General features: G+C 41.8%; 1 protein-coding gene and 1 non-coding gene across 5 annotated transcripts in view; one reads left to right on the top strand and one right to left on the bottom strand.

Annotated features, from left to right (window-relative positions):
* SLC28A3 (solute carrier family 28 member 3) overlaps positions 1–27,197 on the bottom strand; it is a 66,889-nt gene that overhangs the window by 35,504 nt on the left and 4,188 nt on the right. For all 4 annotated transcript variants that reach the window (XM_060410862.1, XM_042243078.2, XM_060410863.1 and 1 more), the window contains exon 2: positions 1,544–1,642. In XM_060410862.1, the coding sequence (XP_060266845.1) occupies positions 1,544–1,642 (99 nt within the window). The remainder of the gene's footprint in view (positions 1–1,543; positions 1,643–27,197) is intronic.
* On the top strand, positions 18,575–18,647 carry TRNAG-UCC (transfer RNA glycine (anticodon UCC)). The gene has a single exon. It is a non-coding gene; the product is annotated as a tRNA-Gly (tRNA).

Raw genomic sequence — 27,197 nt, 5'->3', positions numbered from 1 at the left:
CATAGCAAAATTGAGAGGAAGGTACAGTTTTCTCACATATTTTTGCCCCCTACCTCATGCAGCCTTTCCCATTATTGACTTCTCCACCAAAGTGGTACATTTGTTACAACTGATGGACCCATGAAGTCTATAGTTTACATCAGGGCTCACTCTTGATGTTGTACATTCTATGGGCTTGGTCAAATGTTTAATAACAGGTATCAACCATTATAATATCATACAGAGTATTTGCACCATCCTAAGAATCCCCTGTGCCTATTTGTCCTTCCCTCCCTCCCATCTTCCCTCCCATCTTGGAAGCCAGTGATCTTTTTACTGTTCCCACAGTTTGCCTCTTCCAGAATGTCATATAGTTGGAACTACATAGTATGGAGTCTTCTCAGATTGCTTCTGTTGCTTAGTAATACACATGTAACGGTCTCCTATTTCTTTTGATGTCTTGATAGCTAATTTGTTTTTAGTGCTGAATAACATTTTATTGTCTGGATGGTTGCTTTTAGGTTTTGGTGATTATGAATCAAGCTTGTATAATCATCTATGTGCAGGCTTTTGTCTGAAAAGAAGTATTGTCTTCTCTCTCTCTCTTTTTTTTTTTTTTTTGGTTGAAGAACACTTACTGATATGAACACTTTAGAATATATTAGGTGAAATAGACAATTACCAAATAATATGAAAGCACAATCCCAATATACCTGACATGCACATAGATGTATATGTAACTTGGATTGAAACAAGCTGTATTCCAATATGTTAGACACTGATTTTTTTTTCTGGAATTACAGTTCATTATTTGTCTCCCAAATTTTGCTGCAATAATATTTCAAATTTTTTACTTCAAATAAGCTATTTATTTATCATGAGCAAACTCCCCCTAAAATATGGCACCCAAACAAAATTACTTTTTAAAGGATGATATACATGGGTAATTTGCACCCTTTTTTCAAATGAGATCCTGACACCTGTAGCTTATATAATTCTGTACATCAACTATAATTCATAAACATTTAATTAAAAAATCTATAATCAGTGAAAATATCCTTCAAAAATGAAGACATACTACAGATATTTTCAGGCAAACAAACAACAAAAAAAATAAGATCCTACCCAGAATTCAATATATAAAAGAAATAAGAGGTTTTGTCACAGAGCACCTCAACTTGCTGTGTACACTTAGATGTCATTGAGGAGCCCTGGGGTGTCACAAACACAGTTTTAGAACCATGTCTTAGAACCTTCCTCCTGTCTGCCTCATTTACTTTAAAATTGAGATGTTTTTGTTGAAGCCAGTGCTTCCTGTCTTGGGATGGAATTTGGAATGTGCAATCACGAAGTGTCAGAGCAAGCCTGGGTACTCTCTCCATCAGAGAGAACAGGTGTATAAACACAGAATCTTTGTTTGTGCATATGTATTTTCCTCATGACCCTGCCATAGCCACCCCAATTACCATTTAACTTGCTCCTCTGAGTGCCAGCTTTCAGTCCCCATAGCTGTTGCACAGCAGTTGCCATGGTGACAGATTCACTCGCTGTTTTCCAGTCATACCTGTTTGCCATTTTCATGCTCTCTGTTTTGCACAGCTCTGTTCCTTAGTGAGTGGTCATTTCCTGATGTGTTCTGGTTTTCAAAGCCATCTTCATCATTCTAAGAAAAAGTACAGGATTGCAAAAGTAAAATTTCAGAGCCAAAAAAACAGATGTTCTTTCAATGAATGATACCCAAAGACTTTTGAGGGATGAGACAACAAAGACGAAGTGTTCAGATGAGTCAGCTGATTAAAGAAAGAAACAATGAATCTTAGTACTTAAAGAAATAGAAATGACTTAAAAATCTTGAAAATTTACTGTCTGTAAAAGCCACATAAGGAAAAAGATTATCTCAATCTAGAAATGTAAATCCTTTTGTCTTTTTTCCTTTTTTTTGGCTGTGAAATCTTAGTTCCCTGACCAGAGATTGAACCTAAGCCCCTTGCAATGGAAGCACGGAACCCTAACTACTGGACAGCCAGAGAGTTCTCTAAATCCTTTTGTTTTCTAATGTAGTCTAATGGTACATATGGTTGCTGGCACCAAAAATATGTTTTAGTTAAAAATTTAAATATTTTTTCCCTGAAAGATATGAATGCTCTAAGTACAAGACTAACAAAAACTTAAATGTTTTGCATTTTCCACTTCTTTGATTATACATGTTCCTGATCAGTTTCTCTGCTTTTAATCTTTCTTTCCTTCAGATCTGTATATAAATTCCTTCTAAGCTACTCTTTCTACATTATAAAATGAGACTCCTGGCCTCTGGAGTCAATTGCACACTCCTCGGCACAGTTCAGGGTTGCTCAATCCTGTTCATTCGACTTACTCTGCTCCCCTTGCAGGCACCATGAAGGAAAATCCAGCCAAACAGAACTATGTGCCTTTCTCCAGGCCCAGATTAAGTTCTCCTGCCTTGTGTTTTCTATCCTGCAAAAGATCCTATAAAATATTAGCAGTTCCTTCTAAACAAGATTTAAAGATAAAGCATGGTTCAACTATGAAAGATGATGATCTGAAAAATGCATGTGTTGCACTGAAAGTCATTACCTATATTTGAAATATGCATGATTTTTACTGGTGTTGTTATGATGGAAAAGATTGGTGTGGTCGAACTTGAAGAAGACAGATGGAAGAAGGATGCTGGGACTAGGCTATGTAGCCTTCCAGCAAGCAGAGCTGAGATGAGAGTGCAGCTCTCCAACCTTCTTTTCAACATTTCACACAGACTTTCAAATTATAAAATGAAACAAAATATAGTTAACTGTGGGCTGGATAATTTTATTCTTAGATGTTGGATTTGTGAGATATTGAGCTATTTCAAATCCTGAAAGATGATGCTGTGAAAGTGCTGCACTCAATATGCCAGCAAATTTGGAAAACTCAGCAGTGGCCACAGGACCGAAAAAGGTCAGTTTTCATTCCAATCCCAAAGAAAAGCAATGCCCAGAGAATGCTCAAACTACCACACAATTGCGCTCATCTCACACTCTAGTAAAGTAATGCTCAAAATTCTCCAAGCCAGGCTTCAGCAACACGTGAACCGTGAACTTCCAGATATTCAAGCTGGTTTTAGAAAAGGCAGAGGAACCAGAGATCAAATTGCCAACATCCTCTGGAACATCAAAAAAACAAGAGAGTTCCAGAAAAACATCTACTTCTGCTTTATTGACTATGCCAAAGCCGTTAACTGTGTGGATCACAATAAACTGTGAAAAATTCTGAAAGAGATGAGCATACCAGACCACCTGACCTACCTCTTGAGAAACCTGAATGCAGGTCAGGAAGTAACAGTTAGAACTGGACATGGAACAACAGACTGGTTCCAAATAGGAAAAGGAGTACGTCAAGGCTGTATGTTGTCACCCTGCTTATTTAAATTATATGCAGAGTACATCATGAGAAATGCTGGGCTGGAAGAAGCACAAGCTGGAATCAAGAGCAAGCTGGAATCAAGATTGCCCGGAGAAATCTCAGTAACCTCAGATATGCAGATGACACCACCCTTATGGCAGAAAGTGAAGAGGAGCTAAAAAGCCTCTTGATGAAAGTGAAAGAGGAGAGTGAAAAAGTTGGCTTAAAACTCAACATTCAGAAAACTAAGATCATGGCATCTGGTCCCATCACTTCATGGGAAATAGATGAGGAAACAGTGGAAACAGTGTCAGACTTTATTTTTCTGGGCTCCAAAATCACTGTAGATGGTGATTTCAGCTAAGAAATTAAAAGACGCTTACTCCTTGGAAGGAATGTTATGAGCAACTTAGATAGCATATTCAAAAGCAGAGACATTACTTTGCCAACAAAGGTCCATCTAGTCAAGGCTGTGGTTTTTCCAGTGGTCATGTATGGTCAGCAGCAGGGTTTGCTCTTGGAAGTGTGTCTTGACCCCTAGCTGTTTTTCCCAAATGTGACAAACACTTGGTTCATTTTTCCTTTGCCTTTTTGGGATGGGTCCAATCTTTCTCCCATCTCTTCCCCAGCTAGCGTTTTTAGATGGCACTTCATTCCAAGTAAGGCTGCAGATAGATAAACAGTGTCAGATAGGTGCTTTTATCTTTTCAAGAAATGTTGCCTGCTAACCTTGTCAGGTATGACATTGATTTGAAGAAGAAACAAATGTATGAGTTTGATTATTTTTAGCCACGTAGGATCTTCCACCAGGGATTGACCCGTGCGTGCCCCACTGCACCACCAGGCAGTTCCCTCTGTGAGTTTCATTTTAACTTTAGACCTCTGGCTGGCCCTACAGATCTAGGGGGAAAAAAGTACAATTCCAACTTGTAATATATGTTCCAAACCTGCAACTCCTGCTTGGAAGGCAGATTCTTTGCCTCTGAGCCATCTGGGAATCCCTTATTGAAACATAGGACTGTATAAACATGAATAAAGTCTAACTTCCAGCAGCACCTGATATATGCATAAAGGTCTTATGGCCAAACTGCTTATAACTTTCATGAGTGCTGAAAATTTGCTTAATAAGAAGCTAAAAATAAAACCCAACAGGAGTTGGAAAAAAGGACCTCGGTAACTGAGGGGGCTTGGTCCTTTGGGTCCCTAAATACACAGGTGACACAGGGCAGGTCACATCTTTCTACCACTCTGTCCACCCATCTACACGACAGTTTCGACTTGGTGTTCTCATGGTCCCTTTCCAACTCCTATCGTTTTCTGGCTCCAAGAGCTTCTGCTTCCAGGTGCTGATTACTCCTGCCACCTAGTGGCAGAATTGGAGACTTCCTTGAGCAGCTCTGTGCACGATGGAGCTGACCTTTGTAGGGTTAATGCTAGAGGAGAGGGGTGGGGGTGGCAGTGTAGGGGTTGAGTGAGGGGTAGAGTGGGCACCTCTGGACATGTAATGGGATGGTTTTACCCCCACTATAGTACATGCTTTGGCTTTTCAGCGTTGTTCAGAAGAACAATATCTCCCAGTTGGGGATTTTCAACAGAAGCAAAGGTGTTTATGGGTGTTAATTGGTGCCTGGAAAATGACCCTTAAAATACCCATTTATCTGCTTCTTTTTAAATTGGAGTCCTACGTGCTATAATAGGTGGCCCATAATTACTTCTTAGCCCATTGTTGTTGTTCCCCATCTACTTAGCAATTAGGACTGAAAGATATCATAGTACACTGGACTCCTACAACCATGACTGTATTCGGAGGGCATACCTGCTCCCTGAATAGGTAACAACGTTGTGGGTACTCGATGTTATGAGTAGTTCTAAGCAATTTACAGCACAGCAGTTTTAACTTCTCTACTTAACCTTAGTGGCTGTGTGTCCTAAGGGGATGATCTTGGATTGGGTCCCCGCTGGAGGGCAGATCCTTGAGCCAGGAGTACTTGGTGTTTGGGCTTGTTCCCCTACCTTGTCTTTTTAATCTTGCATTTCCATGTGGTTCAAGCAAATATAGATCCACAGTCGGTGCAGGGAATACGGATGGACAGAAGCCTTTTAAGTTAATTTCTTCCTTTTGTTCAGTTTCTAAACCACACAACTTCTAGAACATAGTCCTGAAAACTGAACTCACCCTCCTCCCCACTGGCATCTATTTGTGGCTGGGAGGGGTCTCCTATAGAATTTTAGCTGAACACATCACCACCCAAAATAAAGGTGACAATTGCAAGCTTCCCTTTTAACTAGATTCTGGCCAATGAAATGTAAATAGAAGTGGAGCCCTGAGTTGGGCAACTTGGGGATGCTCCTTAAGAGATGGCTGGCAGGTCCTCTTTATTCCTTCTAGACTCTCCTCTGTCCTGCTGCCTGGTGGTGGATGGTTCCAACCGGGTCATGAACACAAAGGCCCCATCCTTGTGATGTCAAAGTGGTGAACTAGAGGGGCCTTGGGCCCCTGGAAACCTTAGCTCCCACTCTGCCTCTGCACAACCCACCTCCTGACTTACCTGCAGGAAACACACTTCTCCCTTGTTACATTTGCTTTTTGCTTTTATGTACACCTGAGCTTACATAATATTTAGTGGGTTCAAGACACTGCATGAAACCTTTACAGCATTTTGCATTTGATCTATAGAGGCCTGTGAGGTGACTATTGGGATCACCCTTTTTACAGATGAGGAAACTAAGGCAAAGATAAGTAAATTCCCTGACTCAGGTTGTACAATCAGAAATACAGGAGATAGAATCTGAGTTAAGACTTTCCAACCTCAGGCCATAATATACTCGTAGAGTTTAGCCAGTGGGCCAAGGCTTTTTGGCCTTTGGAATGTCTAAAGACATAGTAGTATACCTACAGATTGAATTCCCTTTCAATTAAGAAAGACTGATTTGGACTATAGCTATTAACATTAGATTAGAGTAGAAATTGGAGAAGACAATGGCAACCCACTCCCGTACTCTTGCCTGGAAAATTCCATGGATGGAGGAGCCTGGTAAGCTACAGTCCATGGGGTCCCAAAGAGTCGGACACGACTGAGCGACTTCACTTTCACTTTCAGAGTAGAAATGACAGAGATCCTTAAGATTCCAGAAAGACTGGCGTCACTTTTAAACTTATTTTAGGTTCTGGTGGTCATTTCTTATGCCAGCATGATGGCCTTCCTACCTTAGACAGATTCTAAGTCAACTTTGCCCTTTAAATAACATGAGTGGGCACTCCTGCATTTGTGGGCAGGTCATGTCTCCATGGGCGGCTTCCCTGGTGGCTCAGATGCTAAAAAATCTGCCTGCAATATGGGAGACTCAGATTCAATCCCTGGGTCAGGAAGATTCCCCTGGAGAAGGGAATGGCAACCCACTCCAGTATTCTTGCCTGGAGAACTCCATGGACAGAGGAGCCTGGCAGGCTACAGTCCATGGGTTTGCAGAGTCGGACACGACTGAGCGACTAAGCACAGCATAGCACATGTCTCCATGATGAGTGTAATATTTTTTCCTCTTCTAACCGTGCCTGCTCCACTCACTTGGTCTCTCTCTCCCACTGTGCCCTTGACTGAACCAACACGGCTTCCATTTCTCAGCAGTAGTGTCTCTATCAAGACTCAGTATCACTATGCCAGGAGGGCCTTTCTTTCCACTTTCCTTATACAGACTGCTCTGGCCTCACGTGCTCTGACTGGGGAACTGACCTTGCTGAGTGGGGCACAGCTTGGCTGAGACCTGGAGCAAGAACGGAAATCTTCTTCCAAGGAGACTTTGAGCCTAATCTTTGGCTGGATGTAGAGCATATAGGTTTATCAAAGATGAGATTTCCCAGCAGGCAAAGTGATGTTGACAAGGAGCTCCAGGAGTTGCTGTGAAGTTCCTTAATTTGTTCTAGGGCCTGGCATTACATAGCAAGTTTTAGGAAGTGTTTGATAATATACCTTGGGTGGAGGGTTTTATACTGCCCAGATTAGATTGGTGATCTAGGTTGCTTATTTTATTTTCCATGTATTTAATATGTATATAAGAGTGTGGTGGTAGTGGAGGTTTAGTCGCTAAGTTGTGTCTTACTCTTATAACCCCATGGACTGTAACCCGCCAGGCTCTCTGTCCATGGAAATTTCCCAGGCAAGGATACTGGAGTGTGTTGCCATTTCCTTCTCCAATATGTGTATATCTAGTTCCAAATCTCTGCCCACCTTTAATGCAAACTTCCTCAAAGTGTCATTCATGCTATGCAGCCCAGGCCCTAGGCATAGAAATTGGTTTTCAGCTGAACAGGCTAGTTGTATTTTCTCAGTAGGATACCACAAAGGCCCACAGCAAAACCAGATAATGGACAAAGCAGACTGAGGGTCACTGCTTTCCTTGTTTTGATTTAATCCCCGTGTTTCCATATCAACACCTGAGAGCTGAAGGACATTTATCTGATTTATCTCTGTGTTTGTTTCCGAAGTACCTGGTGTTTGGCAGAAATACTCTGTAGCTGTGCTGGGGGAGATATATGCTTGGAGAGATATACAGTGGTCAACCACCCAGAGCTGACTCTGACGTGACCACAGGAAGGCACCTGCAAAGATGAAACCTGGAGGTATCCAAGGGTTACCTTTGCTTCATCACCCAAAGCTGGGATTTGTACTCTGCTAGGTGCAACTGGTGGAGAAGGAAATGGCAACCCACTCCAATGTTCTTGCCTGGAGAATCCCAGGGATGGGGGAGCCTGGTGGGCTGCTGGCCGTGGGGTCGCACAGAGTTGGACACGACTGAAGCAACTTAGCAGCAGCAGCAGCAGGTGCAATTGGTGCCATGTGCAAAGGAGCATGGAAGACGGAGCGTGCACTGGTTGCCCCTAGAAATCTCTACCCCTTTCCTAGAGCCCGATGACCTGTCTGCCTCCTGGTCCTGGGAATTCCCTGACTGCTCTCCCTCTGGGAAGAAGGTACCTTTAGAATGTGAGCTCCCCTTCTCTATTCTCTGGCAAAGCCTGTCTTGCTTGCACCAAACTCAGTTTCATTATTGGCAGCATAAACCTGGGCAGCAAAGAACTCCCTGACCAAGCCAGGAGTGCTTCAGTTTGACTAAAGCCCCAAGAGGGGTGGCCTTGTGTCTAACTTGGTAACAGAAGCAACAATGTGGTACATTCTGAGAGGCAGGACACCTTAAATATTGCCACAGGTGTTGAAGTCCCAGTGCCTGCAGTGAAAATTGGGAACGTGATGTCATTTGGACTTGGGACTGGGTAAATCTGTATTTTACCCCCTGGACTCTGAGCTGAGCAGCCAGATACTCTGTCGTTTGTTCTCTGATGGGTACCAAGTGCGCAGCACAGTGCCAGGCTCAGAAGTGCTTGGTGACTATTTTAGAATCATACACCAACAGATAAAACAGTGTCTCTACAAGTGGTAACCCACTTGAAGTGACTAAGATGGTAAAGAATCCGCCTGCAGTGCGGGAGACCGGGGTTTCATCCTAAGGTCAAGAAGATCCCCTGGAGAAGGGCATGGCAACCCACTCCAGTATTCTTGCCTGGAGAATCCCATGGACAGAGGAGCCTGGTGGGCTACAGTCCATGGGTTTGCAAAGAATGGGACACAACTGAGCGACTAACACTCCCAGTGGTGAGGACTAGCACAAGACGGCTCTCTCTCCTTCAATTAAGACGGTCGTCTTGTGTTCTGATATTCTTAGCCTTAAGTGTCGAAGTGAAGGTGTCAGTAATACACCTCCAATTTCTGCTGCTTTTCTGAGTTTCTTCAGGTGATCTAACCTTTCTGTATCCATTTCTCTGAAAATGGATTAGGACTAGACTCCAACCAGTCCATCCTAAAGGAGATCAGTCCTGGGTGTTCACTGGAAGGAGTGATGCTAAAGCTGAAACTCCAATACTTTGGCCACCTCATGCGAAGAGTTGACTCATTGGAAAAGACCTTGATGCTGGGAGGGATTGGGGGCAGGAGAAGAAGGGGACAACAGAGGATGAGATGGCTGGATGGCATCACTGACTCAATGGACATGAGTTTGAGTGAACTCCAGGCGTTGGTGATGGACAGGGAGGCCTGGTGTGCTGCGATTCATAGGGTTGCAAAGAGTCGGACACGACTGAGCGACTGAACTATAGAGCAACTACTTCAAATAGTAACTTAAAACTCCAAAATGCAATACAAATAGACCATAGGCAATGACAGCATAAATCTCAGGTGACTGCTTCATGGGATATTGATAAATTATCTATATGAATTGTGGCTGCATTATGATTAAAAAGCTCGAGTTCCATAGTCACACTTTGGTTCAAATCCAGCCTTAATTTCTTGAGGCCTCATACTCTATTACATGGGAATGCAGCATTCTTTACCTAACTAGGGGGGCCGTGTGACCAGTCTGGTGCCACCCATAGTAAGTACTTATTGACTTTCTTTTTTTTTCATGTCAATTTTATGATTTAGTTTGCTACTTGCTTGCTAATTCTGGGGCATTTAGTCACTTTGTCCTCTTATCAAAATTTGGCTTGTAAAAGTCAACATCTATTTTGTGAATCTAATTTCTTCATATTACCATTATTACCCCAAACCAATTATCCACCTATCTATCTATCATCTATTAAAAAAATCTACAAATGTCAACTATTTTAAGACTATTCCTGGGACTTCCCTGGTGGACTGGTGGTTAAGACACTGCCTTCCAAGGGCAGGGGCATGGGTTTGATCCTGGATTAGAGAGCTAAGATCCCATATGCTTTGAGGTGCAGCCAAATGAAATAAAATTTTAAAAAGGCCGTTACTTTCTAATATTTTCTTCCAAGTTGCATGAGCATTGCCTTGGAATGGTTGCATTTTCAAAGGCAGTATTCCAGAAGCCTATAAACTTTACCTATTGCTCCTGACCCTCTTGACTCATGCAACATCCGGCTCAAGTCTTGGGTTTACGTAATCCTTAATGTGAGGTGATGTGCACTGGCTAGACTGCTCCTTTGTGAAATGTTTCAGTTTTTCCTGCCAAGCCTGTGTGGGTTGACAGATTGGGTGCAATATTGTGGGAGGAAAGCACCTGACCAGTCTGGGGCTCATAGTCACACTGCCCTGGCACAGTCCTCTGTTACCTCTGAATGTTCTAATGGGAGCTCTGAGTTGGGCGCAAGGTGTCAGGGCTACAGCACACTGATGACATTCCCCCCTCATGATCTTTGTGAGCCAGGGGCAAGGGGAACCTCTAAGGATAGAAATATAAGGAAAAGTAGAAAGAGGCAGAGTTCTATACCTGGAGGAGAAAAATTAGAGGAAGGTTTTATTTGTTGGATTAAAAAGAATACATTTAAACATGCAAATACTCATGGATTATGACTTCTGTGAACTTTCTTTTAAAGAATTTTTTTTTTGACGTGGACCATTTTTAATGTCCGTATTGAGTATATGACAAAATTGCTCCTGGTTTATGTGTGCTTTTTTTTTTTCTTTTTAAAAAAATTTATTTATTTATTTTAGTTGGAGGCTAATTACAATATTGTGGTGGGTTTTGCCATTCCTTGACATGAATTAGTTTTTTGGCCATGAGACATGTGGGATCTTAACTCCCTAGCCAGAGGACAAACTTATACCCAGTGCATTGGAAGGTGAAGTCTTAACCACTGGACCCCCAGGGAATTCCCTGGTGAGCTTTGCGGAGGAAACTTCTTGAGGAAAAAATAGCCAAATGGAGAAATTTTGGCAAAACAAGTGATAGTATGTTTTGAATCTTTTTTTAATGAATCAAAACCCAAAACAATTTAGGGATTGAGAGTCCAGAATAAATTATAAACATTATAACTCCTACTAATGTAGAAAAAGTGATCAGAGCGCCGCTTGAGGGAGGAGGAAATAAAAAGATCAATGGTAGGCTAAGTAGGCCTGTTTCCTCAACGTTTAATTTTCGGAACTGGAAGAGATTTTAAGTAGCAGTGTTTAATGTAGAAAGGTAAATGCTAAAACATATATAGTCAGCTAAAATCAAGTGATGGACCAGAAGGAAATAAAATAAAGGAAAGTAGAAACTATAGAAATTCTGTGATCATTCATAATTTTAAGTTGGTTATAAAAGGAACCATTAAAATAAAAAAAACCAAATACATCTTCAGAAGAAACCAACCAAAAATAAACCAAACCAAACAATGAAAAGATTAAAAAACAATTACAAACTGAAATATGATGAGAGGAGTTTTTTTTTTGAAAGTCGCTCAGATGTGTCCGAGTCTTTGTGATAGTATGCAGTCCATGGAATTCTTCAGGCCAGAATACTGGCATGGATAGCCTTTCCTTTCCCCAGGGGATCTTCCCAACCCAGATTGAACCCAGGTCTCCCACATTGCTGGCGGATTCTTTACCAGCTGAGTCACAAGGGAAAACCAAGTATACTGGAGTGGGTAGCCTATCCCTTCTCCAGCGGATCTTCTCTACCCAAGAATTGAACTGGGGTCTCCTGCTTTGCAGGAGGATTCTTTACCAACTGAGCTATCAGGGAGAGGAGCGAAGAGCAAGCAAATCAGTTTGAGTCAGATAGAATAACAGAACACAACCATATACTGAAAATGACTCAGTGGTCATCATCTTAATCAATCCAGGCTGAATAGAGCACAAAAAAGTCAATGACTATGTCCAAAAAAATGCCAGTGGTCAAGGTACACTCACACTCTTTAATGTATGGCTATCTATATACAAGTGGCATGGATTAATAAGGGAAACAGGGAGAAAAATTTAGACATGTTTAGAAAGAGGTTAAGAGAACATTTTTAGTCTATGACAAATCAAATGGAAAGTAAGGATAAAGGAAAACCAAAATTACAGAGAATAGAAATCTAACATCTCTTGAACTCCAATAAAAAAAATATACTGTGGCTGAGATGGCTAGTTGTCCCCAAAATCTATTCTTCCCCATTTCCTTTAGAAATACAACTCTGAATTTTAGCAGGACCTATGATTTCCCAGAAAAGGGCATGTTTCCTAAACTCCCAGCAGTTATGATGAAGTCTGCCTTTGTGATTGAAGTTATGTGCAACTTCTGGGAGCTGTTTTAGGGCAGGACAGTGGGTGGAGCTGACAGAGCCATTTCAGGATGCTTTTAAAAACATAAAATTAAATATATAGAATTAAAAGGAAGCCAATTATATTGAAATACCAGTTATTAAGATATTGAAATTAATTTATGATAGGATAACATATATGCATCTCTGCTGCTGCTGCTGCTAAGTCGCTTCAGTTGTGTCTGACTCTGGGCGACCCCATAGACGGCAGCCCACCAGGCTCCCCCATCCCTGGGATTCTCCAGGCAAGAACACTGGAGTGGGTTGCCGTTGCCTTCTCCAATGCATGAAAGTGAAAAGTGAAAGTGAAATCGCTCAGTCGTGCCTGGCTCTTCGCGACCCCATGAACTGCAGCCTACCAGGCTCCTCCGTCCATGGGACTTTCCAGGCAAGAGTACTGGAGTGGGGTGCCATTGCCTTCTCCGTCTATTCACATTAACATCCAGTAAATCTACTAGTGAGATAAATCACATAATGCCTAGGAATAAAGAACTTTGCATTTGATTCTTATAGATTCTTGAAATGAGAAAATGAGTGATGGTTAAGCTTCCTGCTTAATTGTCTTAGGCTGACATCATATGATTTTTCTAAATGACTTTTTTTCTATCAGAAATTATCAGCGTTCTGGGTTATATCTAAAAGATGAAATGCAGATTATTTTCCAGTGTTAATTCTGGAACCCGACCAGACCAAGCTAAGGTAGACTAGAGAGTGGTTGTTGCATGCAGCGTCCACTTGGTGGTGCCACTCCCCTAATGCTGCTAGATAGAGGTGCCACCCAAGGCCAACCCAAGGGCCCCTCTGATCCTGGAAATCTGGAAGCTGGAACCTGGTAAAACCATCACCGTGACCTCATTTTTATATACTCTGAATGCTTACTTAATATCCTTTCTTGGGTGATTATATCTAATAAATAAATCCAGTCATTGGTAAAAAGCATTCTGAGGTCACTGACCAAATCTGGACAAATTGAATATCAAAAAGTAAAAAATATGAATAAAGTCTGTAACTTACGTCAAAAAATAAGGTGGAATGACAGACAGATAAAGGACAGCATAGATGAAAAAATATGTGATAAACTGCAGTAAAATATAGATTGTAGGTGATGTGTTCACTGCGAAACTCTCAACTTTTCTGTATGTTTGAAAAATTTCATAATATAATGTTGGCAATTAATTATAAAATGATGAATAAAAAGGAATATTAGTCCACAGTGATATTCAAAAAGAAAAGAAATATGAAAAAAAGGGAAGTTCATTCTTTTCAAAAGAAAAGAATAAGGTAAGGAATATTGACAAGATGAAAGTCAACATTTTGCAGCTCCTAAGGTAATAACTGATGGAGGAAAAGGCCATCAATGGACGCAAAAACCATGGGGTGAAATGTACTGGGGACCTGAAGGATCACTTACTAATTAGAAAGAAAACAATGTAACTTCATAATGGAATAGTCTACCAAGTTATCCCAATAGTGGAGTTAAATTTCTCTAGCACACATATGTGTATGTCTTCCTTTTATCACATATGGTTTCTAGATCCTGGAACTAGCTCAAAGTCATATACATGTAGAATTGTACTCTCCGAGACATCACTGCCCTTCTGATGAGCTGTCTTTCACTCTTATCTTAGTGTCTGATACCTGTAGGTGATAATGTATGATTATTTCAGCCTGGTTCCAATTTCCTGTTATTGTTTCTTTTGCCTTTCTTTGAATTAAATTGATTGTTTAAATATTTGAGGACACTCCCACAAGGACTCCTAAGATAGACTTGAGAGGGAGAGGTCTCAAGACACCCACAGAGAAGCTAATAATATGAACAATAATATGACGACTTCTGTACTTTTTATTCTGGGTTGGGCACAGGGCTCTGTGCTTTCCCAGGAACTACCGTACTCAACCTCCTTTGCCCTTGATTTTCTAACATTTGCATCTTCATTAATTTTTTTGTTATGTGAAGTCAAGAATTCTTCTCCCATTAAAAACCAGTTTTCTATCTGCACTTACTGGTTGCTATGGTCTGAATGTTTGCATCCCCTCAAAACTCGTCATGTTGAAATTCTAACCCCCAAAGATGATGGTATTAGGAAGTGGGGCCTTCAAGAGTTGCTTGAGTCATGAGGGTGGAGCTCTAATGGTTGGGAATAATTAGTGCCCTTGTGAAAGTAAGCCCTCGGAGATCCCCACCCCTTCCACTACACAAGGACACAGGGATTTCAGGGTGCTGACTATAAAACAGGAAGAAGGCTCACACTAGAACCACGACCATGCTGACACCCTGATCTTGGGCTCCCAGTCTCCAGTTATCAATGTCCGTTATCTTTAAGCTACTGGGTCTGTGGTATTTTGTTACAGCAGCCTGATTAGATAAGATACTGGTTCTACTTTTTGCCCCATATTCATTCTTTAACCCATGCTGAACTGGCTCTCATTCCTACCATGCTAGAAATCACCCTTGCTAAAGTAAATCAATGGCTTCCATTTCCCTAAGGCCAGTTTTCGTCGTACACAATGGACCAGGTGCTCTTTGAAATATTCTTGTCCCTGACTTCTGTGATCACATTTTGTTAGTTCTCCCTTACCATCTGGGCTTCTTCTCTTGTACTGTATAAGCCTTTTCACTGAACCCTTAACTGCTATGCACAGTTCCTTGGGGCTCCCTCCCAAGCACTCTCATTTACTCCTTTACCAAATACTTACTGTGCACCCACTATGCCAGAGACCCTGTATTAGTTACTCGGCATTGCATATACAGTCCCTCTTCTCAGGAAGTTTAGAGGGAAAGCTGTCAACCATAAATTATTTAACTGATCATTTCATTATAGCCAGTATGTTAGCTAGCCAACTGTTTGCGGCCCCGTGGACTGCAGACTGCTAGGCTCCTCTGTCCATGGGATTACCCAGGCAAGAATGCTGGAATGGGTTGCCATTTCCTCCTCCAGAGGATCTTCCTGACCCAAGGATCAAATGTGTCGCCTACATTGGTGGGTGGATCCTTTATCACTAGAACCACCTGAGAAGCCCCGTAGTTGGTATAAGGACTATTGGAAAGTTCAAGGTACCATGTCAACAGGTTAATTGGAATAAACTTGGCTGTGTCTGAAATTCCAAAGATTCAACTCATTTAATCACAGAGGGAACCAGAAATGCTCTTATAAGCAAAACATCTTCTCACATTTGAGAAAAAAATTAATAAACAAGAATAAAATCCTTTTGAATTTCTCAGTTGAAATTGAGGTTCTTCTTACTCTCATTTCCTTCTCTGGAGTGTTTCACTAGGTAAATCTCTAGTCTGTCTGGACGGACCAAATTAAAATTTAGGTGGTGAGGTGGTTGCAGATTGTGTTTTGTTTATAAAAACGCTTCTACCTTGTGCCACAAAGCTGCTGGTGGTCTTTCTGTAGGGCTCCTGATTGTCAAAGATCAAAAGATTAAGACATGTTGGCTATCTATATTTTGTTGCAACTTTTAAATGTACCTTGAACTTCCAAACCACATCATTCCAGCCTGTAGGACAAATACTCTTGGATCTTTGATTAAAACCTGGAATGATAGCTTTAATAGAAGGCAAAAAAATAAAATCACTTTCTCCTTATCCCAACTGTAAATATATTGTGACTCCATCAAGAATGCCATCAATATTGAAGCCCAAGAGGCTGTTGGTTCTGGTATTAGAACCCAAGTCGGAATTACATAGTTCTTTGAAATTTGGGGTCTGTGTTATTTATTACACATGGCCTAAAAACATTGTTCTGTCTCTGTTATTACCTGTCACCCACACTTCTAGGGTTTGTTGTTGTTGTTATTTTTGTTGTTAACCTGTCCTCTCAGAGTTCTGGGCCTTCTTGTTTCTCTCTTCTCCCTATCTAGACAGTTTCAATTTTAGAATGATTCACATTCTAAGAGGTAATTTGTTATACATTTCCTATGCCTCATGGCATCCAACGGAGAAGGCAATGGCACCCCACTCCAGTACTCTTGCCTAGGAAATCCCATGGGTGGAGGAGCCTGGTAGGCTACAGTCCATGGGGTTGCGAAGAGTCTGACACGACTGAGAGACTTCACTTTCACTTTTCACTTTCATGCATTGGAGAAGGAAATGGCAACCCACTCCAGTATTCTTGCCTGGAGAATCCCAGGGACAGAGGAGCCTGGTGGGCTGCCGTCTGCGGGGTCGCACAGAGTCGGACATGACTGACGTAACTTAGCAGCAGCAGCAGCAGCAGCAGCATGGCATCCAAACACCAAACGAAAGGATAAACACCCCCTTCCCCCTTTTATAAACAGAACCCACACAGATATCCAGGTATAATAAAGCCCCACATATTCAGAGCTGTGGCTATTAGTAAGGTGGCATTTTCAGTTGGTGACAAAGTTGATGTAAGGAGTAAGAGTGTCTCATTTAGTAATGACATCAGAACCTCTTTGTGAAATTTCAGGCTGTGTAAAGTAATTTTAAAAGGGTGCATAAGTCAATATAGTAGAGGGGTCCTGTTTAGTTCAGTTCAGTCGCTCAGTTGTGCCCGACTCTTTGCAGGCTCATGAACTGCAGCACGCCAGGCCTCCCTGTCCATCACCAACTCCCAGAGTCCACCCCAAACCCACGTTCATTGAGTCTGTGATGCCATCCAACCACCTCATCCTCTGTCGTCTCCTTCTCCTCCTGCCTTCAATCTTTCCCAGTATCAGGGTCTTTTCCAATGAGTCAGCTCTTCATATCAGGTGGCCAAAATATTGGAGTTTCAGCTTCAACATCAGTCCTTCCAATGAACACTCAGTACTGATCTCCTTTAGGATGGACTGGTTGGATGTCCTTGAAGTCCAAGGGACTCTCAAGAGTCTTCTCCAACACCACAGTTCAAAATCAACAATCCTTTGGTGCTCAGTTTCTTTATAGTCCAACTCTCACATCCATACAAGACCACTGGAAAAATGTAACGGCATCTAAACCTGCTATGAACTTTAATTGCCACTTGAAGCCATGGGTAGACAGTGGCTCTGCTCTAAACCACATTTTAGTGATTGTGTTTTTTTCCTGAATATATTTGTAACGTACTTTGATGTTTATGCTAATGAATTTTTAATGTACTTTTGGAGATATTTCAGTCTTGTGTACTCTTCTGACATCAGAAAAGTACTCCTGCTTGTTCGCAGTCTTATCGTATAATCAGCCTACCACAGGCTTTCATGTACAGCAAAGTAATTAATATTGTGCAAGTGTAAAGTATTTCTGCTATGAAAGTAGTTTGAAAAATGAGAAATTATTTAAAATGGTTACAGAATACAAGTTAATTTCCTTTCCCTACTTCAGTCTGCTTTACCAGCAAAAGGATCCCTTATTTGTCATTGTGAAATTCTTAGAAAATGTGTTTAATCCTCTTAAATATACTCAATACTAAAAATCTATATTTCTTATTTTGGTAAGTATGGTAAGTTCTGTTGGGTACAGAGTACAAGGCGCAATCAAAGGATGGTGAGGACCTTTCCCATTGCATCTCTTGAGCTGTCTGATTTTTTTTTCTCCAGCGTTTTGTTTTACACAGGTTTTGAATTTCTTAACTTTTATTGTGTCTACTAAATACTGCATATGTACTATTCTGATTGTTTATTACCAATAAAAGACCTGTTAATCATACACACAGAAAAATTAAAATTAAGTATGGTCTAATACTTATACAAAAACTGTGAAGAATATAACGTTTGTCTGTGAACCAATTTGGTCAGACAAATCACTAAATGACTTTATTCTTTCAATTAATTTCTTCATTTCATTTCATCTCATTTCAGAAAACATAGCTTCAGCTCTTCATTAATGTCTATTATTGGAGAAAGACAGAGTAAGAAGGAAGAAAAGGGAAAGAGGGAAGAAGAGATGCAGGTGGTATCAAGAGACATTGGATATCATTAATGATACCTTCATCTTGTAACTTCATCTTGTCATACCTTGAGTAGCCCCTAAGCTATTCAAAATCCTGCTTTGTTTTTGCAACCATTGGTTTATATAGTGGGTATTACAACTTGGGACCTTCCTGCAAGTTCAGTGAAATCAACCCCGAGTCTACTTTCAGTTCCTGCTTCAGCCACTCTCCAGCCGTCTTCATGTAAAGGTGAGTTTCAGGGACGTCCCTGGTGGTCCAGTGGTTAGGACTCTGAGCTTCCATTGCAGGGGGCCCAGATTCAATCCCTGGTCAGGGAACTAAGATCCCACAAGCTCTGGGGTGTGGGAAAACAACAACAACAACAACAAAGCAGGCTGTTTTATGCCAAAGCCTGAATCACCTATGGGATAAAGTCTGGGTCAGTCATGCCTGATTCTTGAGTTATTGTGGGGCGTTATGGTCATTTATTTCTAAATATTATCCTTACTTACTGCAGTATTTTTTGCTGGTGGATAGCATATATTATGTCATAGGCATTTGAATTTGCTCACAACTGGAAAAATTTTGGTTTTTGGCTTCCCTGGTAGCTCAGCTGGTAAAGAATCTGCCTGCAGTGTGGGAGACATAGGTTCAGTCCCTGGGTTGGGAATATCCCCTAGAGAAGGGAATGGTTACCTACTCTAGTACTCTGGCCTGGAGAATTCCATGGACTGTATAGTCCATGGGGTTTCAAAGAGTTGAACATGACTGAGCAACTTTCACTTCACTTCACTTCACTTCACTTCACTTCATTTCACTTCAAAATTACGTTAGCCATTAAGCACTTCTTTCCACAGAGTGCTAATTAAGTGCTAGAAACTTACAGTATACAAAAAATTTTTTAAAGAAATTCATTTGACTAAATAGAACATGAATCAAAATGAACCAAAATATCTGTAGGGCTTGCAAGTGCTCAGTCATGTCCGACTCTTTGTGACCCCATGGATTGCAGCCCCCCAGGCTCTTCCTGTCCATGAAAATTTCCAGGCAAGAATACTTGAGTGGGTTGCTATTTCCTACTCCTGGGGGATCTTCCTGACCCAGGGATCAAACCTGTGTCTTCTGCAACTCCTGCATTGCAGGCGGATTCTCTACTTCTGAGCGACTGGTGAAGCTCCAGAATAAACCAAAATATTTGTAAATCGCTTTTTAAAGTGCTGTGAAGAGCCCTAGGTATTGAGAACTGAGCTCTCCAGTGTGCTGGGGGACCTCACGGACATAAGGTTTTATGTTCAGTTGACATGGTAAAAATTCAGATCTGCTTGCTTGCATCTCTCACAGTTTTTCCATGAGTGAATTCCAAGATTTGCTATAAAAAGAGACAGACTTCACACTTAGAGTTCAAAATTTGGTTTCACCTGCACCAAAATAGTCTCCCCACCTAAATGGTTTAAATAATAGTTACTTGAGCATTAGTAATAAATACTTGAGCATTTGTTAGGTACCAGTGCTTTACATCTGGAGAAGGAAATGGCAACCCACTCCAGTATTCTTGCCTGGAGAATCCCAGGGACAGAGGAGCCGGGTGGGCTGCCATCTATGGGGTCGCACAGAGTCGGACATGACTGAAGTGACTTAGCAGCAGCAGCAGTGCTTTACATTAATATCACAAAAGTCTTATGATGCAGGGTATCAGTAACTATTTTTGGATGAGAAAATAGGTATAGAAGTTATGTAACTTGGGAGTTGCTTGCTGGTCCTGTGGTTAAGAATCTGACTTCCAATGCAGGGGATGTAGGTTTAGTCTGTGGTCGGGGAACTAGGATTTCACATGTTGTTGGGCAGTTAAATCCACATACCTCAACTACTGGGCCCACACTCTAAAGCCTGTGAGCAGCAACTAGAGAAGACTGAACACTGCAGTGAAGACCCAGTGCACCAAAAAGAAAAAAAAAAAAGAAGAAGAAGTTAGGTCGTGTGCCCAAATCACAGAACTAGTAGTTTAGTTCTGAAGTTTCGATCCAAGGGGTTTTGTCCTCCTAGAAAAATTTAATATGTAGCTTTTAACCTCAGTATCTGTGCCCTGTTATCCTCACTTTCCCCAACCCCCAACAGTATGGCTTTTTTCAAGAGTTCACCCCCTTTCTCTCTCCTACTTCTTCCTTAATGAGGGGCCCTTTGCCATCTCCAGCCAAGGTCAAAGTCACATATGCTATGGCCAGTGCTTGGAACATTGCAGTCTACTTCTTACTCCCACCTGTGCTTTTCTAAATTCTTCCTTCCCTACTCCTTTCTTCCCTCTTCCCTGACCTAAAGACCTTGTGCTCTGCAAGGGAACAAGGAAGTGGCTGTGTGGAGCAACAGAAAGCCACAAATATGCAGTCTCCTGGAACCGTCCTTTGTTGAATCTGCCCCTCCTTGCTGGATCCAACATACCCTGTTTCTAGACCTTTGCTTCTCTCCTGCTTTGCTTGCCTGCATCTGCCCCTCAATTAAGCAAATATTTTGTTTCAAACCTCCCTGGCTGCCCAAGTCAGACCAGTACTCTCGAACCAACTTACTCCTTGTAAATGTTCCTGAACCTTTAGTCTTGAGTGGATGAGAGACTCAGAACGCAATAACTAGAATTAGAAAAATAAAGATTTTTTAAAAGCTAGCAAAGTTATAAAGTAATATGGATGACAGTGTAGGATGATCAGTACATTTCCAAAGCTGAGCAGGTCAGGAGAGTAAGGTAACTGTGTGGTCCAGAAGGGGAGCTGTTAATGCCTGTTCTAGCCCCTTTTAGACTATGACTGACACTTTCTCATGATGCAAAGAGCCTTATCTCATATGAATGGGTTACTTTCTGATCATGTTTTGTGGAGAAATATACATATATATTTAATTGATGTATAGTTGATTTATATACAGCCTTGACATACTCCTTTTCCTATCTGGAAACAGTCTGTCGGTCCATGTCCAGTTCTAACTGTTGCTTCCTGACCTGCCTATAGGTTTCTCAAGAGGCAGGTCAGGTGGTCTGGTATGCCCATCTCTTTCAGAATTTTCCACGGTGTATTGTGATCCACACAGTCAAAGGCTTTGGCATAGTCAATAAAGCAGAAATAGATGTTTTTCTGGAACTCTCTTGCTTTTTCCATGATCCAGCAGATGTTGGCAATTTGACCTGTGGTTCCTTTGCCTTTTTTAAAACTAGCTTGAACATCTGGAAGGTCACGGTTCACATATTGCTGAAGCCTGGCTTGGAGAATTTTGAGCATTACTTTACCAGCGTGTGACATGAGTGCAATTGTGCAGTAGTTTGAGCATTCTTTGGCATTGACTTCTTTGGGATTGGAATGAAAACTGACCTTTTCCAGTCCTGTGGCCACTGCTGAGTTTTCCAAATTTGCTGGCATATTGAGTGCAGCACTTTCACAGCATCATCTTTCAGGATTTGAAATAGCTCAATGGGAATTCTATCACCTCCACTAGCTTTGTTCGTAGTGATGCTTTCTAAGGCCCATTTGACTTCACATTCCAGGATGTCTGGCTCTAGGTGAGTGATCACACCATCGTGATTATCTGGGTTGTGAAGATCTTCTTTGTACAGTTCTTCTGTGTATTCTTGCCACCTCTTCTTAATATCTTCTGCTTCTCTTGAGAGTCCCTTGGACTGCAAGGAGATCCAACCAGTCCATTCTGAAGGAGATCAGTCCTGGGTGTTCATTGGAAAGACTGATCCTAAAGCTGAATCTCCAGTACTTTGGCCACCTCATGCAAAGAGTTGACTCACTGAAAAAGACTCTGATGCTGGGAGGGATTGGGGGCAGGAGGAGAAGGGGACGACAGAGGATGAGACGGCTGGATGGCATCACTGACTCGATGGATGTGAGTCTGAGTGAACTCCCAGGAGTTGGTGATGGACAGGGAGGCCTGGCGTGCTGCGATTCATGGGGTCGCAAAGAGTCGGACACGACTGAGCAACTCAACTGAACTGAACTGATTTATAACGCATGTTAGTTTCAGGAGTAGAGCAAAATGACTCATATATATATATATGTGTATGTATAATTGCAAGATTTGACTATAGTTCGCTATGCTATACAATAGGTCTTTGTTGTTTATCTATTTTATATATAGTAGTGTGTATAGTGAAAGTGAAAGTCGCTCAGTTGTGTCCGACTCTTTGCAACCCCATGGACTTTGTTCATGAAATTCTCCAGGCCAGAATACTGGAGTGGGTAGCCATTTCCTTCTCCAGGGAATCTTCCCAACCCAAGCATTGAACCCAGGTCTCCCACATTGCAGGCAGATTCTTCATCAGCTGAGCCACAAGGGAAGCCCAGTAGTGTGTACGTGTGATCCTAATTTATCCCTCCCTCTCAATGAAGAATTTATTCCATGACTTTAGTTGCAACCTCTTATAATCTGGCTGGCTAACTTATTCTAGAATGTTCCTAAGTCCACAGACCATAGAAATTCAGTTTCAAATGTAAATGTATTGGTTTTAGATTCTTGGGACCAAGATTTTGAAATTAGCAAAGAGCCATGAGGTAAATAAAGAACTGTCCTCTATTCCCGAATTCCTCTCGTTACCACCCTCTCCATCTTCCTGTTCGTGCCTCTCATATCTTTTCATTCAGGGCCTTGACTTCTCCATATAATGTCATATGAGAAAAATAGTTCTTGACATGGTGGCCTGGGGAATTATACACTTTGGGCCCTAATGAGCATTTTCCTTCCACTCAGCTCAAAGGTCTGCATAATCAAAACTATGGTTTTTCCAGTAGTCATGGATGGATGTGAGCATTGGGCCATAAAGGAGGCTGAGCACCAAAGAACTGATGGCTTTTGAATTGTGGTGCTGGAGAAGATGTGTGAGAATCCCTTGGACTGCCAGGAAATCAAACCAGTCAGTCCTAAAGGAAATCAACCCTGAATATTCACTGAAAGGACTGATGATGAAGCTGAAGCTTCATGTATTTTGGCCTCCTGATGCAAAGAGCCAACTCATTGCAAAAGACCCGGATGCTGGGAAAGACTGAAGGCAGTAGCAGAAGGGGGCAACAGAAGATGAGTTGCTTGGATAGCATCATCGACTCAAGGGACTCAGAGTCTGAGCAAACTCTGGGAGATGGTGAAGGACAGGGAAAAGGGTCGAACTCAACATAGCGACTGAACACCAAACAGCAACAGCTCAGAGTAGGTGCTCAAAAGATATTTGTAGAATGAGTTAGTGAGGGAATGAAAGCCTGTAGATACTCATTTTGAACATTTAGGAAACTTTCTCCAACTCCCAGTCTAGGGGAGATCACCTCCTTGCATCATGAATAGCATTTTTTACATACTATGTTCTGTTACTTTGCCATTGTTACCTAATTTAACCTAACAGAAGCTCCCTGTTTTCAGCTCCTAGTATAATGTCTGGCACGAGGTCAGAACTCAATAAATTTTTGTTGAATCAATAAATGTTATGCTTTATGTTGAAAGAGTTTTGGCTCTTGGAAGGAAAGAGACAAACAAAGGCTTGAATTTGTAAAACCAGGAGATTGGAAGGAACACCAAGATGTCTTCAGGTATGTTTCCTGACAATCATTCCCAGTAATCATCTCCTTTGTTCCTGAAAACCCATGAGAGTTTTCTTAACATTGTGACTCCCAGGATTTTCATAAGAAACTTCTATTTACTGTCAAAGGATATAAGACATTTACCTTCGCTTTCTTTCTGATTTTCAAAGGAAAAAGAAAGTATGACCAGGCATGCCAAGACTATAAATGGCTTCTGGGCCAAAGGTCTTAGCCATGTGTGGAGTGAATTTAGATGTCTCCAACTCTAGAGCCCGGCTTTCAGTGAAAATCATGCTGTTCTTCATCTGCCTAAATCTGCAATATGAAGACGAAATTCCAAATTTCTGTGGCATGATAGAGATTTGGGGTTCATGCTCCCAATAATCTGTTCTATATAAAATTTCAAATTCTCCCACCTTTGATATTTTTTGACAAATAACAGTTCAGTTAGCATCTGGGGCCTAGTTTGTCATTAACATCAACAGTGTCTAGATAAAATGGGTCTGCAATCATCACTGTCTTCCTTTTAAATTAAGAGCTTATGGAGCGGAAGTTTTATAATCAGTAGTAAAAGAGAGAGAGAGATAGGAAGCCTGGTAACCAGTCTTGGATCTGTCTTAACTGAGGTAAGAATGTTTTCCTAAAAACCTTGGCAGCCCATCCTTTAGAGGTCTGGAGGTTGGGGCTGTGTTGGCGGCACACGGTACCCTGTGAGCCAGTTTCAATTGGTGTTCCCATGACTGATCAAGGGCTTTCAGTCATCACTGACATGACATCTACATGACAATCAGGACCAGAGATAGATAACAAATCAGGTTCTACTCCATGCAATCAACATGTAGAACCTCAAAAGAAGCCTCTTAGAATCAGAAGGGATATTCATGGAAGGAAAATAAAGCATTTAATCTCCCTCTTCTCCTTTCCTTTTCCTGTGACCATTAGATGCCAGTTTTGGTAAAAGGCAGCCATGATGGCTGTAAGCCTCAGAACCTTAGTCGTGGCTGTACTCATGACTGATCATACGGTGCATGCCTCCCAAAGCTACTCTCACTCTCCTGAAGCCTCAGATGTGGCTAGAACCATTCGTCATTTAATCATACACATACTCCTTTATGACATGTCTAGGTTTGCTATTTAAATCTCAGGTTATTGGGCTTCCCTCATGGGTCCGTGGTAAAGAGTCTGCCTGCCAATACAGGAGACACCAGTTCAGTCCCTGATCTGGGAAGATCCTTTACACCTTGGAGCAACAGGACCGTGTGCCTCGACTACTGAGCCTATGCTCCAGAGTCAGGGAGCTACAACTAGAGAGTAGTCCCTGCTTGCCAGAACTGGAGAGAAGGCCCACGCAGAAAAGAAGACCTCACCAAAATTAAAAAACATATATATATATATATATATATATATATATATATATATATATATATAAACTAAGATTACTGGTACCATTGGCAGGAATGATGGAGTAAGAACATCTCAAATTCCTCACCTTCATAAAGGCAACAAGAACACTGGCAAAATTGTCAAAATCACTTTTTTGGAGCTCTGGAAGTTAACCAAAGGCTTATGACAATCCAGAGAATATTTTTTCCAAATACAATGACTGAATCTCAGAACTGCAGGCTTTGTGGTGTCTGAACTCTCTGGTCCTATTCCACTCTCCCCAGAGTCATGATGACCTTGAAAAACAACTGAAATAGCAGTGAAAACTAAGCAGCCTAGCATCCTAAGGAAGAGAAAAAATGGGAATGTCACTCTCCCAAAGTCTAGTTGCAAGATCACAGCCCTTATTTGACCTGTCTTGCAGTTCCTTGGCAATTCCCACTCGAAAGGCTTGTCTTTATTTAATCTGAGTCTGCATTCGTGTATGTGTATGCATGCAGAGTCACTTCAGTCGTGTACGACTCTTTGTGACCCTACGGACTGTAGCCCACCAGGCTCCTCTGTCCATGGGATTCTACAGGCAAGAAAACTGGAGTGGGTTGCCATGCCCTCCATCAGCAGATCTTCCAACCCAGGGATCAAACCTGTCTCCTGAGTCATCGTTCACCCAATACTATTTCCCTGAGGGCCATGGTTTAACATCGGAGGCAGCTGCCTGAGATTGTGACGACTGTTGGAGAAAACAGCAAGATAAACAAAAATGTAAAGGAAAAGTTGGAGAATGAGATATCCATAAGGGAGACTAGAAGCCCAGGGATGCCCGAGAAAGACCTGAGAAAAATAAAAATTCTTATTTCTGGCTGATGTGGAAACTCAACAGAAGCAGAGTCGAGTAAGCATGGAATTGGAGCTGGCCTGCCGGAGGACTATGGACAACCTCCCCAGCAGTCACAGAGCCCCTAGCATGGATGGGGACATTGATTGGTTTCAGGCACTTGGGAATTTATGTCAGATCCATAACTAATTATTAAACTCACTGAACAGAGCCTTGAGTGGCAACACATGACAATAAATGCAGACTCCATAGAATTAGTTCAGTTAATTCAATAAACAAACCAATAGGAACAATAATGGCAACAGCAACAACCAGCAACAGCAAACCCCGGAAAAGGGGGGAGGTACTTGTTTTTCAGAATTACCACATTATTTCATTTTCTTAAATCGAAGTATTGTTGATTTATATAATGTTTTGGTAGTTTCAGGTGTACAGCAAAGTGATTCAGTTCTTTCTATATATTCTTTTCCAGATTATTTCATTGTAGGTTATTACCAGATGTTGACTAGAGTTCCCTATTTTATTTTGCTATCCTGAGTGAGGGAGGCAGTTGAACAAAATGTGCAGGATGGGACTGTCCGAGCTGAGGGATGACAATGTCCTGTTCCTTGACCTGGTTGGGTTTTTTTCATACCTTGTCTATCTGGTTTCATGTGTTTTTCTGCATGTTACATTTTACAATGATTGGAAAAACCCTGCCTGCAACTCTGATCTTGCCTCTTCTGAGCCCACCTCTCTCCCTTCTGCCAGAGGAATGTCTTTTCTCTCCTCATTTTCTCCAGGGTCTTAATGCCTACTTACAACACAAACTGTCCCCGGCCCCCACCCTGCCCCAGTGACCAGTGATATCCAAGTTAGCAAATCAAATGAACTTGTCTCCTCCATGGAGGAGTCTTAGCTTTTGACCTTGCAGTTCTTTCCCCCTCAGCTTCCCCAGACTCTCCCCCCTCACCTGGTTCTGTCCTCTCTTCCTGTGACTTTCCAGTTCCTGATACACTGGCGCTCCCCGGGTTCCCTTCCCATGGTCTCATCCACGCCCTTGCCCACCTCTCTGCTAACAGCCCCCCAAAGTTTAGTGCCCCTTCCAGGCTCTGGTGCAGGTGTGCATGAAGCTTCCT

The sequence above is a fragment of the Ovis aries genome, chromosome 2, assembly GCF_016772045.2.
Source record: "Ovis aries strain OAR_USU_Benz2616 breed Rambouillet chromosome 2, ARS-UI_Ramb_v3.0, whole genome shotgun sequence".
In the NCBI taxonomy this organism is placed as follows: domain Eukaryota; kingdom Metazoa; phylum Chordata; class Mammalia; order Artiodactyla; family Bovidae; genus Ovis; species Ovis aries.
Note: the sequence above shows the minus strand (reverse complement) of the source record. Positions and strands in the feature narration are given on the sequence as shown.